At 40.9% G+C, this 14,197-nt stretch overlaps 2 protein-coding genes across 5 annotated transcripts in view; one reads left to right on the top strand and one right to left on the bottom strand.

Annotated features, from left to right (window-relative positions):
- Nucleotides 1-4,611, top strand: part of LOC145458845 (uncharacterized) — a 49,809-nt gene extending 45,198 nt beyond the window's left edge. For all 4 annotated transcript variants that reach the window (XM_080337345.1, XM_080337343.1, XM_080337344.1 and 1 more), the window contains 2 exons: nt 2,173-2,297; nt 3,493-4,611. In XM_080337345.1, coding sequence (XP_080193471.1) covers nt 2,173-2,297; nt 3,493-3,667 — 300 coding nt within the window. In that variant the 3' untranslated portion in view covers nt 3,668-4,611. The remainder of the gene's footprint in view (nt 1-2,172; nt 2,298-3,492) is intronic.
- A 2,164-nt stretch (nt 4,612-6,775) lies between these two features.
- On the bottom strand, nt 6,776-13,921 carry LOC145459422 (uncharacterized). Its single transcript, XM_080338059.1, has 4 exons — nt 12,304-13,921; nt 8,470-8,585; nt 7,819-8,080; nt 6,776-7,233 (listed from the first exon to the last, which is right to left on the bottom strand). The coding sequence occupies exons 1-4, from the start codon at nt 12,791-12,793 to the stop codon at nt 7,019-7,021; spliced, it is 1,083 nt and encodes a 360-aa protein (XP_080194185.1). The 5' UTR covers nt 12,794-13,921; the 3' UTR covers nt 6,776-7,018.
- Nucleotides 13,922-14,197: the final 276 nt, after the last annotated feature.

Consider the following 14,197-nt stretch of genomic DNA (forward strand, 5'->3'; position numbering starts at 1 on the left):
AAAACGCAGTTTTCAAATACGCATTGTCCTCCTGATTTACGGCGCGAAATAACTGTTGTGGATGTGACAATTGCAAACTCGAATTACAAACAGCGTCATAGCTACCCACGTTCTTGATTGGTAAGTATAGCTCTGTGTAGTACCGGCGATAAAATGTAGGCGTGTAGAGCAGGGGTGGCCAACCTGTGGCCCTAAGAGGGAATTTGTGTGGCCGTAGACACGTAATTCAATTAGTATGTGTTGGCGGCAGTCGACATGCAATTTGAATTTACGAATTGACTCCCGATTTTATGAAAGATTTTGATTATTCTTGAAATTTTCTTAGCGCTGCGCGCGATTCAGTGCGACTACATTTTTCGATTTTAATATAATTCCTTTGCAATCAGAGCCCTCCAATACAGATGCGAAAATCAGTGGAAAATAATGCCCCTCATATGGAAATACGAACTCGGAATCACGTGCTCCTCACTATACCACCAATCCTGATGGGAGGTCAAGAAATAACAGCATACAACAAAGTGACTAATAACAATTGGCCCACCCGAAGATGCATCATAATTTATAACTTGCTCTGAATTTTCGAAAACACCCCTACATCAACTATATGCCGGTGAATCTGATCACACAGGATGAGAAAGGATAAATGTTTGATAGTAATATGTAAAACTACTAATATCAATTACGAAATTCATAAGCGAACCTGAAAAAGTTTTCGCGCTCCGCGCGACTATGAGCCCTCCCTTCCCTAACATTACCAGTGACCACTCGCGAGTTTGGTGCGCATAGTATAGGCTTACCATACGTCCTCTTTTAAGAGGATTTGTCCTCTTTTTTGACGTTTTTGAAAGTGTCCTCGGAGGACGCCCTTTTGTCCTCTTTTTTGAGATTTTGTCCTCTTTTTTGAAAATTTAGGCAGATTTAAAGCAAATTGCGAGTGATATGCCGCATATTAGCACAGAAGTGAAGCTCCGGCGGGTATTTCGGAGTGAAAAACGGTGATTTTAGCTCTGAGCGAAAATATGACTTTTTTTTTTTTTTTTTTTTTTTTTAGTCATCCACCTGGCAATGTGGAGAGAAAAAGGGTATTTTGAGCTCTGAGCGGAAAAGATGACCTTTTTTTTTAGTCAACCGATCACAAAGTGGGAAAAATTAACCGGATTTCGAGAATTTGCAAGTTGCGAATTTCTGAAAAAGTGTCCTCTTTTTTGATTTCTAAAATATGGTAAGCCTAGCATAGTAAGCCTATCAATAAATAGATTAGTCCGGAGTTCACCAGGAATGAACATAGACACTTTAACCTGGGTATTTGCCGTTCAGCTCGTTCATTACGACTATGTCCTGAAATGCGGCCGTAGGCTACATGAGTAGTCGAAATGCAGCCGTGAATGGCAAAAAGGTTGGCCACCCCTGGTGTAGAGCAACGTTATGTTACCGCCGAATACTTTGAGAATTGAGAAGTCGATTAGTATTCAGATTTTCGGAATCAGTGTGACAGTCAGATTCGGTTCATATCAGTCATATTAAATTCTAAGCTACTTACGATGAATTGCGTTATCAATGGTGAGGCTTGGCCCTTCTGTGCCGTGCCTCTCGTTTCGAGCTTTATTTTTGAACAATAAATACCGATTTTTACAGAGAAAATATGGCGCACACGAGGAATCTCATGTAGTGAGTTCGAATTTGTGCTATCATGACGTCACGAATTTTCAATTGTGACGTAACAGTTGATTTGCATATATGGCTCTTTGGGAGTTGAGATGGAAAAAATTGGGCCAATATGGCTCTTCGGACAAAAAAGGTTCCCGACCACTGCTCTAAACCTATAATAATGAACCAATCATTGGAAAAGTTTGCCAATAATGGATTTTGATTACGCTACAGAGAAAGAGAGACATTTATCGATTTGTCAAACATGAAAGGATATCACATTAGTGTAGCTTGAAAATAATATCAAAATAAATTTAGCGGTGTAACGGTGATCATACCTTGAAAGGTTACAAATGTGACATAGCAAATTTGTTGTGGTTGATTGGAATGAACTGGATCGAAATTTATTCGTCCATAGTTAGAAACAAAGTTTGTAAATACGACTATAAACGTCATCTATTGGGTGTGAAGCAAAACGCAAGGTCATCCCTGCCAGACTTTGTTTCAATTATGCTCTTGCAAAAGGATCCCAAGCAGGAGGCCGACGAAGCGTACCAGGTCTGGCTCAAAGAAAAGAGAAAGCAGAGGAAGAAAGATCGCATCGAAGAACAGCAACGGCGGCTGGAAGTGGACGAGGGGTGGTACAGAAGGTGAAATTCAGTATTACTTACCAAAACTAAACCATGGTATTTTGACCTATATCGAAGTCATGGATTATTTTCCAACTGCCATGGTTTGAATGAAAATATTTTCAAATATCTCGATGATGTTTTCGGGGTCAGATATGCCCAAAGATACGACTGAATGCAAATAAAGACTGTTCCAAATATATATCGCAAATCAACACAAAAAGCTGCTACCACATGCCACTTAACGAAAATTGAAAGCATGGTAAACATTTGTATTGATTACAGCAGTGATACTGGTCTTCTGAACATTGATGCTACCGCACACCCTGGCTAAACTTTGATCTTAAAGTGGGTCATATGGGGGTGCTGAAGAGTGATAGTGTAACATTATACAGATATAATTCTAATTGCAAATTTACTTTTGGCCCAAATTTTCAAATCTTCTGAATTTTTGACGGTAAGCAATATGCTTCCTCAAATGCAGTGGTCGTTATAATATATGTTGTTGTGTATGGTATTTGTCGACTACATTGGTCATTTACACCAGGCCATTATCTATTCCTTACTTTTGATTCCGTAGCTGCCGACTTGTAGCACAGCCCACTTCTAGGCTTATTTAAGACACCGCTTACGCGGATCAGATGACGAGAAGGAGCTTGGATAAACCTCCAACAGGTAGGTGGGAATTCTGGAGTCATTTACTCCAGGCCATTTTTCTTCGTTTTTATTCCGTAGCTGCCGACTTGTAGCACGACCCACTTCTAAGCTTTTATAAGATGATGGCGAGGAGAATAGATAAACCTCAAACACTTAGCGAGGAGTTCTGTGGTCGCCCTTGGTCGGACTCGAACCCACAACCAATTGGTGTTGCAGCTGTGAATTATACCACTACGGCATCTCGCCACCCTATAATATACGTGAGATGTCGATTACTTGCTTTTGTGCATTATGTGTGGCCACAGTCGCCCTCAATGCATGCATGCATGCAATCATCAGGGATTTTCTCAGAAATATGTCGGAACTAGGTATGATAAACTGAACCGCGTAAGCGGCGTCTTAAAAAAAGCCTAGGAGTGGCTGTGCTTCAAGTCGGCGTGAACGAAGTCATAATAAAGAATATCGCCTGGTTCAGTCGACAAAATCCGTGAATACAACAAACAACAACCCAGCAGTGATCCACTGACACATCTCCACATACGTTATAATCGTTTTTCAGAGACCGAAAAGATTGCGATCTGGCGTACAAGAGATGGCTGCGGCAAAAGCAAAAGGAATCGCAGAGTCCCAAGACGACAGACAAAAAGCACATACAACAGTCTCGCGCCGATATTTACCGCATGCGGCAGCTCCAAAGATTAATTATGTCAATTAGAACATCCCAAAAACGCTGATCGCGCTGACTGCTGACGTTTTCTGCGCTGTGCAAGTCTTTGTATTTGTGTTTCCTATCAATTCTCATTTTCAATTGCAAATTGTCGAAGGTAATTGATGTTTCTGTGTTCTGATTAGATGGAGATTCTAATCTAATCTCCATGCGGAGCATTGTGGCTTAATCCTCCCTGTTAGATGTATGTCGCCATCAATACTTTGGAGTTATGGCAGTGCGCCAGTCACTATGTACTGTTACATCAGCCCGATTGTGGCCGTATAAGTGTATATTGATGTGTTTGTCAACTTTAATTCCACCATCAATACTTACCTGATTTACTTGTAAGTAAGATGTGAATTATGCGCTGCTAATTCAGTGGTAATGGTCAATTACTTAGCCATAATATGTAATCTCAACAGGCGTAGTTCTGGCAATGCCGGAATGGTCTTTACTTTGAATGTGTGACGAACATACACGGAAGCCGCTAAAAAAGACTGCGAGAAAGATGAATTTAGGTCGGCTTTGCAATGTAACGTCTTACTTTCGATATTTAGGACCCCTATTGGAGAATATTCCTAATCGCCACAGTGATCACACTGAATATCTGAAGACCCGGATTCTGTACACAGCATGTATATACTGAAGTTTTTATTATTTACACCTGGTAACTGTGTTTGAAACATCCTATGTGCCTTCGATAAGGTATGTGTAACTTTACGTGGCCTGTCGTAGGTTACTGAGTAGCACCATGTATAGTAATATGTGGTTTGTGCTTTCCATGACCCATCATTGTCTTGTCGCTAAAGATTAATGTCTATTTCTATAAAATTACCTAAAACTGCTACTTTCTTTCCTATATATGCTATGGGTATATTTGTATGATTGTCGTTGTCAAGTAGGCTGCAACAGCGTATGTTGTGCGCCTATTTTCTATACCCCAAATATATTCAATGTTTATCTACCAAACCCGTTGTGGCGCTAGGAAGTGCATTTTGATTCCGACAAGTTGCTTGGCGGAAAGACGCAACCAGGGTAAGGAATGGTGCACATTGCACAATGCACATGCGTGGACGCTGGAACATCTTTAATTACGCACGTATGGATGACTCGTAAGCGCTGTCATCTGTAGGATTAAAGGCTGCAGGTCTGCTTTACCTGGACGGAACAAACACGTGAGAGTCACGGTACGGTACTGTCTTTACAGTGATAGCTGTTGTTCATGGTATTTGCCGACTACTGTGGTCATTTACACCAGGCTAATCTTATTCCATAGCTGCCGACGTAGCACAACCCACTTCTAGGCTTCTATAAGATGATGACGAGGAGCATAAATATACCTTCAACACTTCAGTAGGAATTCTGGAGTTGCCCCTGGTCGGACTCGAAACCGCAACCCATTGGTGTTGCAGCTGTGGATTATACCACTCCGCTATCTCGCCACCTTTACAGTGGTGATTTATTCATGTAGGACGAGGTAGACCATCAACCCTGAAGTGTGTCCTCCGTTTTCAGTAAATCGAAAATGTCCTACTTTTTGGCAATACGTCTCCCTTTATAGCTCTGACAGCCAGGCCAATCGACAGTCACACCAATATAAGACTCTATAAAAAGACTCCATAAGTGACGCGAAATCTGTAATGTGTAAGTCCGTGCGGGCCTTTCGGGAGTCGGAATGTAAAAATACCTTTTTTAGTCAACACAAGAGGCTTTTCAGTAAAAATATTCAAATCAGCAGTTCTCTACTCCGGTAATCTAACTTCTATGATGTCTAAAAGGTGTCCAACTTTCCGGATCCCAAAATATGGTAGGCTAACCCTACTATATGAAAAATATGCATGGACTATATATAGGTATACCACTACGCCGCCCTTACGATTCACATTAAAGATAGTTGGCGCATTACTCTCATTCCCGAGAATAAACGAGACGTCATCTCGCTTACCCGAAAAAATGCCTTATTATGCCAAGACCTAATCGACCATTGGTCCATTGCTGAGCAATTTCAAAAATTCCGACTGTTTCTCTGCACTTTGTCTTGTAATCCCGTTGAAGCGTACCGAATCGTCGCAATTAGATAACATCCCGGGGTGATATTGAAACCTTAAGATTCATTTTGCCACCGCAACGCGAATACCCTTGCGGCCATTGATGCCAAATAATATCCGGAAATTGCTTGGGTTATCTTGATTGCGGCGTCGGGTTACGTTGCCTGTTGACGCATCTGCGCTTTTGACACACATTTTTCGTGTCGGCAAGGCTGCCGTTTTTATTTTTCGAGAGCGCAGGGAATATACTCAATATTGCAACAGACGTCGTGGATATTACACAGTAACTTGGCGAACTTGGACCTCATCCGTATACTCTTGCGCTATTTTCTCCATAGTTCTGAACACTATCGATGGCTAATTGGCTATATACGCCCGTGATTTTACCGTGTCTGCGTATGTGATTCTACCACAAGAATGACTGAAGGACACAGCCTATTCAACCATATTCCACTCCGAGCTCAGTGTATATTCGTGCACTTATGGTGATAAATTCCACCGCGCACATAAGTTTAAGCCCCAGAAAAATCGCATATTAACCGGGCTAGGTATCAAATATATAAATTGTCACTCGTGTGGCCGTGTTGTAGGTTGGAATGTAGCGTGGAACATTTGAAATATCGGCGTATTTACCACGCGCAGATACGAATTGTCAAAAATGAAAATGTCATGTTGAAGGATCATGCACATATGTACATTGTACAATTGTTCACCGGTTGTCCGTACATTAACATGATTGAACATAAATTTGTGAATGCAGCCTGAAAGCTCTGACTATTTAGGGTTCAGATGAGAATCGGAACATTTCTCGACGTAAAGCGACTATTTCAAACAATAACAATATTAATAAACACTCGGCTTATGTTTGCTTCTTGCCAATACAATTTGACATAAGCTCGTCAAGAACGCTTGGTACCAATTGATTTTTCACTATAACAATTGTGATGTTATCAAAATCCGGACATCGCAGAAGTAATACGAATGCGATGAAAAGTTTTCAAACATGTTCTCATCGTAACTGCAATAGCTATACTTACTCTGCGCACGCGCATGTATCATGATGCTGGGTGTAGAATTGTAGATATTGACCGATAGTATTGTTTTGTTATCTATCCACAACTGTGTTACGTACAGCATCGTCGCTATATTTATTCGCAAATCGCAAGATCATATTTTGCGCCTCGTTAACCGAAAGTCCTTCAGTCGTCACTGCGCTCATTCGAGCTGGGGCAACTCAGTGTTTATTATCACATGACAATGCCGTATCGCTATGCTGTCGTCTCTGCTTGGCACTTGCTGGCATCGGCCTTCATGTCATGTCGCCACTTTTACGAGACCTTGTCGTAATTAAATGCCAGCGCTCGCGAATTTTTGCGATGCTTCTTCGGTGAATTAACGCGTTTGCGCTTTGAGTCGTGTTTGCGTCTCCGGCGCCCTGTCGAAGACCTCGATTTTCCGCATCGGCGTCTGCCTTTCTTATCGTCAGGGTTCTTCCTTTTGAACTTTTTCCGACAATTCTTTCGCTTTCTCTTTCTTCTCGGGCCTACGCAATTTTCGAAGTTATTGTCAGTTACCGCGATAGAATTGATACAAAGACATCCTCAAACTTCTTTTTACATTAAAAATTCCAAAGCGTAAAAATTAAGTACTCTTAAAATGTAGCGTTACTTCACTATATCTGACAAGCTCAGCCCGCCTTATGCGTGTGTTATATATATGTATTGGGTCAGATGTAGACTATACTTCTACAATACGTTCGAACCGCTTTTCAAGTCATATTGGAAAGTCGCTACATTCCAAATAACTTCAATGATATTTCCAATGGACTGGACAGCTTTGCGAGACAAGGAGTCGGGGGGTTGGGAGATGATGGGCACAAGTCAATTGTAATCATGTCAAAGTAGGCGTCCTCCTTTCAATTTTGTGAAAACGAGGACGCACGGTAACCCTACGTAAGAGTAACGCTGTAAACTTATATTTAAGTACAAGAATATAGGTAGTGCTAGAGATTTCCAAGGCATGGAAAAACTATTTAATTAAGAAAAGGAGTCTAAAAGGTGCTCAATTAAGTAGAAGTTGGTGTATATAGTCTCTACCTCCAAGAAGCTCTTCAATTAATTTATTTTACCTGTATGAGGTGGAGGACCATTCCACGATTCGTCATCCGCGTGATCCTGGATATCTTTTGGCGTGACATCCAACGAGAGAAAAAGAGACCTTTTCGGCGTTCCGTTGCCTTTTTTCGATACTCTCTTTCCCTTTCTCGGCGTCGAATACCCGTTGCTCCCGGATAATGTTAAATATCGCCTATACGTCAATGAAATGTAGGCATCGTGCGTGCTGGGCTCGTATTCATGGAGAAAGCTTGTTTCGTTATTATCGGGATCCTCCTGTCAATAGAAGGATTCGTTGTGGAGTGAAGTTTATCGGTTAAGAGGTCAAAGCAACAATTCTGACTGATCAAAGTGTCGATAAGGAATTTTCATTCACATAATGTAATATAACTAAAACGAACAGACCCTACACGCCAACACCAAAGTCTGACTGATGGAAGACGGCAGGCGGAGACGTGTGGACTAAAATCATTGATTACCGTTGCATTAAAATTCTTGAAAATTATTAAAATCTGGACGTGATATATTAGATATTCGTGACCATTAATATAGCAGTTTATATCGAGATGCGCGCGGAATCCGAATAACCGTACATCCATATTATAATTCTATAGCACCATCGTTATATGGGCCTATGGGTGATCAAGTATGTAAAGAAGTCTTACCGTTGTGTATAGTCGGCCTCGAGATGTCATAGCAAGATAGCGCCGAGAAGATTTTCCTTGAATTTTGATCTCTGTTTGTCCGTCAACGTAGCCGATGCTTTTTAGAAAGATCATACCTAATACGAAATGGATTAAAGCGATATTAGTATTAAATTTGAATGACGCTGGCGAGTTTACATAATTAATAGGAGTCGGTTCAAATTCAACGTACATAATTGCGTCATATTTCCGTTACGTAATAGATTCAGATTCGATATCATGGTGCCGCTTCAGGTCTTAAGGCATTAGACTTTTCTTTCCATAGTACGGGACAGAATATGAGCGGTTTACGTGAAATATCAGATCGAATTGCGTCATGAATGAATCGAAATATACACGAAAACCTTCAAATTTTCAAAACAATGTATGGTATTGGATTGCTCGATTTCGGCTAATGCTCGATATTAAAATGGTACTAACGCCATTCGTGGAAATTTCATGCTGAGAGAGATTACGAGTCAAAAAGTAAACCAACCCTATTGCTGATATTGTAGGCGAGTGCTACAATGAAGTATCAAGATCAAGTGTAGACTGTGGAGGCGTAAGTGAAACCGTGGTCGCGAAACTTCTATCATTGCTATTGCTACGTCATAATCACCAACAGTACATGGATTATTCAGGTACCAAGTACAGTGATGCTCTATTAGTCTATTACTTGGGAATTCGTGAGATTGGATCTCAACTTCAGAAAGCAACTTATTTTGACTCATCAATACGGCAAGCATGTTACTAGTCTTTGAATGAGACTTCGCCAGCATGTAGCATCAAGTGGGGCAGGTGGGACATAATTCGCGGGAGAATAAATTGATTTCAATTCAACATGATCCACTTCAACAATTATCAGCAGTTAGCGACAGTCCGAATATTCGCAGATGACCCTCGAAAACATATTTCAAGTTGCCACTCTTCACTGAAAACGATGATTTGCTAGAAGTGACATTTTTTATACAGAATGCACGCGAGTTATTGTGTATTTCTCATCATTGAACAATTCCAAATACTCTGAGAGGCAATGATATTGGATTCCAGGTATAATCCACAGTAACATTGTGCATGAGAGTGAGAGGGGTATGAGACCGATGGACCAAAATCGCAGAATATAGTTTCGCGCTCTGGGAACAGCAGAGCTTTTGGTGGCTCAACACGTCGGTAAAAGGATTACCTACGCTGAGCGTATCCAGGAATCTGCATCTTCTCAAACAATATTTATTACCAGTTACAAATTGTTGCTCATAAGCGAGTCATCGACCCCTGCCGGTTGGGCCCAAAGACACATGATCTGGGTCTAATGAGAAATACATTCAAATACTCGAACATTCCACAATTTCTTGCTGTCTTTTATAATCCAAGCTACAGAAACCCAAAAAAGTTTGGTAGTTACAGTCAAGAAACGGATATTATTATTTGAAATGAAATGACACTTCGATTCAACCTCATCTATGGGTCGAACGAAAACTTCGTTTGTTTGCAATCAGCGTGAAAATGGTGAAATGTAAAACTATATACAGCTAGAAAGCTACCGTTGCTTTGACTCGAAGGTTTCTAACAAAGATGTTTACGTCTACCCGAATTTTATTTTGCTGCTCAAAAATAGAAAATGGATGTCACAGACCCCATAACTCGCTCGAATCGGAGTTAATTGCGTGCGAGGTAAGCAATTTCCTGCACGCAATTATAAAATTGACAGAGTGAAACGATATGTTTATCGTAAAAAGTTATCGAATTATATTTCCAGTCCCATTGCGCCGTCGGAACCACATCTCCTGCTGCCACTAAGCACGGATCGAGTTTTTTTTTCAACTTGAGGTCAGTAACATAAATACTTTTGTGTTATGTTCCGTGTAGCCCAGATAATGATATTATTTGTACAGGGATATACAAATCGCTGCGCTTACTTTTATCGACGGGGTATATTAGTAGAAACGGTCTAATTGTTGCTGGGAACAAAACTTCACGAAGTTGAGCTCATCAAATATAAATTTAATATGTAAGGCGGTACCGGCATATTATCTGAGTTATTGAGTCGAATATTATTCTACGGAGTAATTGCATACTTCTTTAGGTAGTCAATGTTCTACAAAACTATTCATTATGCGATATGTATATGCAATTATATGCGCCAGTTCAATAGAACGCTGTTGTTTCTAAGGGTCAAGGGTTTACGTAGATATGTAAACATGTATAGATGCATCAAGCATGTTCTCAGTCAATCGTTATGTGATATATTATATTAGTGATTAGTATCCGAAGATATGGTTATTTTCTACAGCGATACAAACGCCCGAAACTCATTTTCACTTAAGTATGATTGGTTTTGAAGATGCCAAAGTATACTAAATAACTAGTTTGACCCTAAATGCACGGTGATAAATAATTTATAGACGGATTAACTCGCGATTCACCGCATGCCAGATTTGGCGGTGTTATTACACAACACATTAAATGTTCCAATGCAGTACAAGATAGCAGTCACGGATATCTCCGAGTCATTTTTGGGATGCTGCAAAGCGTAAATCCATCATTTAGCGGTTAACCGTACGTGTTTATGAATTTATGAGTGCGCGATTGCTTCAATTAACCTATTGCAGTGCTGCTACATGGAATCTAGGATTTCTAAACAGATAGCGGTATACGAACTTATATTACATATGTCGGGGTTTTTGCCAATGATTACGAATGTGTGGCAGTAGCCGCAGTGCCACCTCTAGGCCCGACCCGAAGATTGACATAACAAAAATATGATGAAGTAACGAGTAATTTGTAAATTTAACACCCCACGTCATTCAATTGCCTTAATCTATATTTTTGTTGTTGACAGCATTCTCACAAAGTGCAACGAAATGGGTATGGCCGAAAAAACACCAAATTGTCTTTAACCAAGCGGAGAGTTGGCATTATTGTCTTTGTGATCGCATAAAAGCTACATTATGCACACTCTTGCGACGTCATCATGAACAGGACCGTACCTGCCGCACCCCAAACTCCCCAATAGGGGGGAGGCGAGCTCGAAGGGGGCCCAAAATTATTTCGTGAATTAGCATAAATTATAGAGTATTTTTTGAAAATTTATGCAACTTTTACAAAAAAATTTCGCGCTGGGCGCGATTTCTAGTTGCCAAATATCTTGATTTTGGGGTAGTCTTTTCCCAAGAAAAAATACGCAAGATTTATATAAATGGGCATATCGGCGTTGGTCATTACCGCGCCACAATGCACCAAGACATAAAGTTTTAGGCCATGTAACATGCGACTCCAAGAAGAACTCCTACAGTTTTCAAGACACCTCATTCAGCTCTACCGGTAAATCTGATTACGTGAGCAGAGAGGACAAGAAATTGATAGCAATAGATATGCAATTCTCGATCTTATTGACTGATTTTATCATGAATTATCGAAAATTTTCGCGCTTAGCGCGATTAGGCGGGAAAGCTACCTCAAAGTTCGGTTTATCATCATATGGGGGGCCCAAGACCAACGTTTTTTTTTTGAGGGGGGGCTGACGAAGTGCTGTTACGGTCCTGATCATGAGTATACTTGACTCTGAATCAAATTCCTCGGGTACTCAATTTTAGCAGCCCTAGTCTTTACAGTACGGATAACAACTACCGGTAATATTTTCGACTATAGACGCTGATGACAGGCAGACTTGGACAACTAGATAATTCTAGTTGTCCAGTTTCACTAGATTAAAGCGAAATGCCAGTAATCTAATTCTTATCTAATTTAGAAAAGCTGAAAATTTTCTAGTTGTCCAAGTATGTGACAGGGCTCACAACACCCTTTATTTATACTCACAATATTTATTGAAGATTGGGGTCCCGGAAACTTTGCCATCCGGTAGGATTTGAAGCAGCGAGCTTGAAGACTTGTGGTAAAGTTTTTTAGCGGTCGTTCCCCGACCAAAAAACGTAATCATATCCATGGACGGTCCGCTAGGAATTCTCGAGTCAAATACGAAACCGAAAGGGTACGAGCGCTTCTCGCGCGAGTGCAATTCATGTCCATTTTGGTCTTGTGTTATAGTCGAGTCAGCATCAACGGCCGTAGAAGATGCCGTGGTATCGTAACCTGTCGCGTTCTGTCCTTGCTCAATTCGCAGTGAACCGGAATGTGAGTGTCCGAGGTCCAATATCCAGGATAAGATTCGATGGCTGATAGTTTCTGTACTGCTCGGCCCTTTTGAGTAGCTGATCGGTTGTCCAGCCGTTTCAGAAATCATATTTGCGATAACGAAGAGGATCAGAAGTAGCGTATACTTTAATTCTTCATGAGCCACGCATAACATTTTAACTGAGCCTTTATCAGAACGGCGGTCATGCTGAGCGCGCCCGTTTATGTCACATCTGGTTTCACATCAGAGACTAACTGAAAGTGTTGTTTGTTACGATATTTATTCTGTGAAAATTAGCGATCACTTAAAAACGTCAGATTGAAAATATGACAGCACGGTCTGCATACGGTGATCGCTAGAACGTGCCAATCTGTTTACCGTTACACACGGCAAAGGGTATCTAGGCTACCGCAGTCGTAGCTCCAAGTTGTTTATACCGGGTGGATTTACGAATGAGAGGTATGTGCGACGGCACAGCGGTTGCAAATGATGTTGACTAATACTAAATCCGGTGATTTTAAAGATGTATATATTCGGAAGCTCAAACTCTAATAATAATAATAGAAACAGGGTTTTGGTGACATATTACGACTGACTATCATCGAAAGTGTAACGAAGTAATATATAGATATAGATCAAGAAGTCGTCTGCATCAGTTCATCGCATCTCAACATCATCAACATTCATTAATTCGCTCGTTTATTTACTCCATCATTTTGAAAATGTCATAAGATTGCGACACCATGAAACTTGAATAGACACGAAGAAATTGTCAAAGCTGTCTATACGGAGCGGCAAAGGAGCCAGCAGTGATGGGCTGAAATTTCGTTTTTCACACTGTACCGTCATTTCAGTACTGAACACATTTCCTTAGTCCTCTTTTCGAAACGCCCCTACCGTAAATTTCAAAGTGTTACTAATGGTCGCAGAAAAACCTATACTTGAGCAATTAGATTCTCACGTATCTTGCAGCGCTGATCCGCGCGATTATTGCCGACGTACATTCTCCGCAATAATGCCTGCATTATGAGATGGAACGAATCTGATTTTTCAATATGTACTATTGGTGAAGATGAGAGGAATCTAAATTCGAACTATTCACTATGCGCGCTTTTACACCACGCATGACATCCGACAGCTGGTTAATTGGGGATATCGGAGGCATGTATCTGCCTACGGCAAACGATCAATTCGAAACGATCGCATTTTTGTGATTCATCAGTGCTGCTTTTTGCTGTTGAAGTAAATTACTGAAATTTACTGAGTAACGCGACAAAATCACCGGTAAATGTCGATAGCATCGGAGATGAGACGATATCACAGGACAGTGGGCCGGGGCACATACTCGAAGTAAATGAGATGCATCATTCGAACGTCAACTATAATCATCAAAGGCCTTTCAATCACCACTGCATGAAATTAGCACGCTTTCCCGCATTAGAACACGCATACATAGTGTGCCTCGTGCAGTATGACAGCGGGTAGGCGGAAAAGTGACTTCTTGAGAGGAAGATTGCCAATACTAGCCGGTTATGACATACCAAATTCACCCAATCATTTCATTATTCAGTTCACTAC

This window comes from Botryllus schlosseri, chromosome 16, assembly GCF_051294905.1.
Source record: "Botryllus schlosseri isolate E-star chromosome 16, Bs_hap1, whole genome shotgun sequence".
Taxonomy (NCBI): Eukaryota; Metazoa; Chordata; class Ascidiacea; order Stolidobranchia; family Styelidae; genus Botryllus; species Botryllus schlosseri.

Excerpts from the sequence above, each read along its gene's own strand:
- LOC145459422 (XM_080338059.1), bottom strand. The coding sequence starts at position 12,793 with ATGTTATGCGTGGCTCATGAAGAATTAAAGTATACGCTACTTCTGATC. Across the intron at positions 8,081-8,469 it reads GAGGCCGACTATACACAACG|GAGGATCCCGATAATAACGA; the intron begins GTAAGACTTCTT and ends TTCTATTGACAG. Across the intron at positions 7,234-7,818 it reads TGGTCCTCCACCTCATACAG|GCCCGAGAAGAAAGAGAAAG; the intron begins GTAAAATAAATT and ends AAAATTGCGTAG.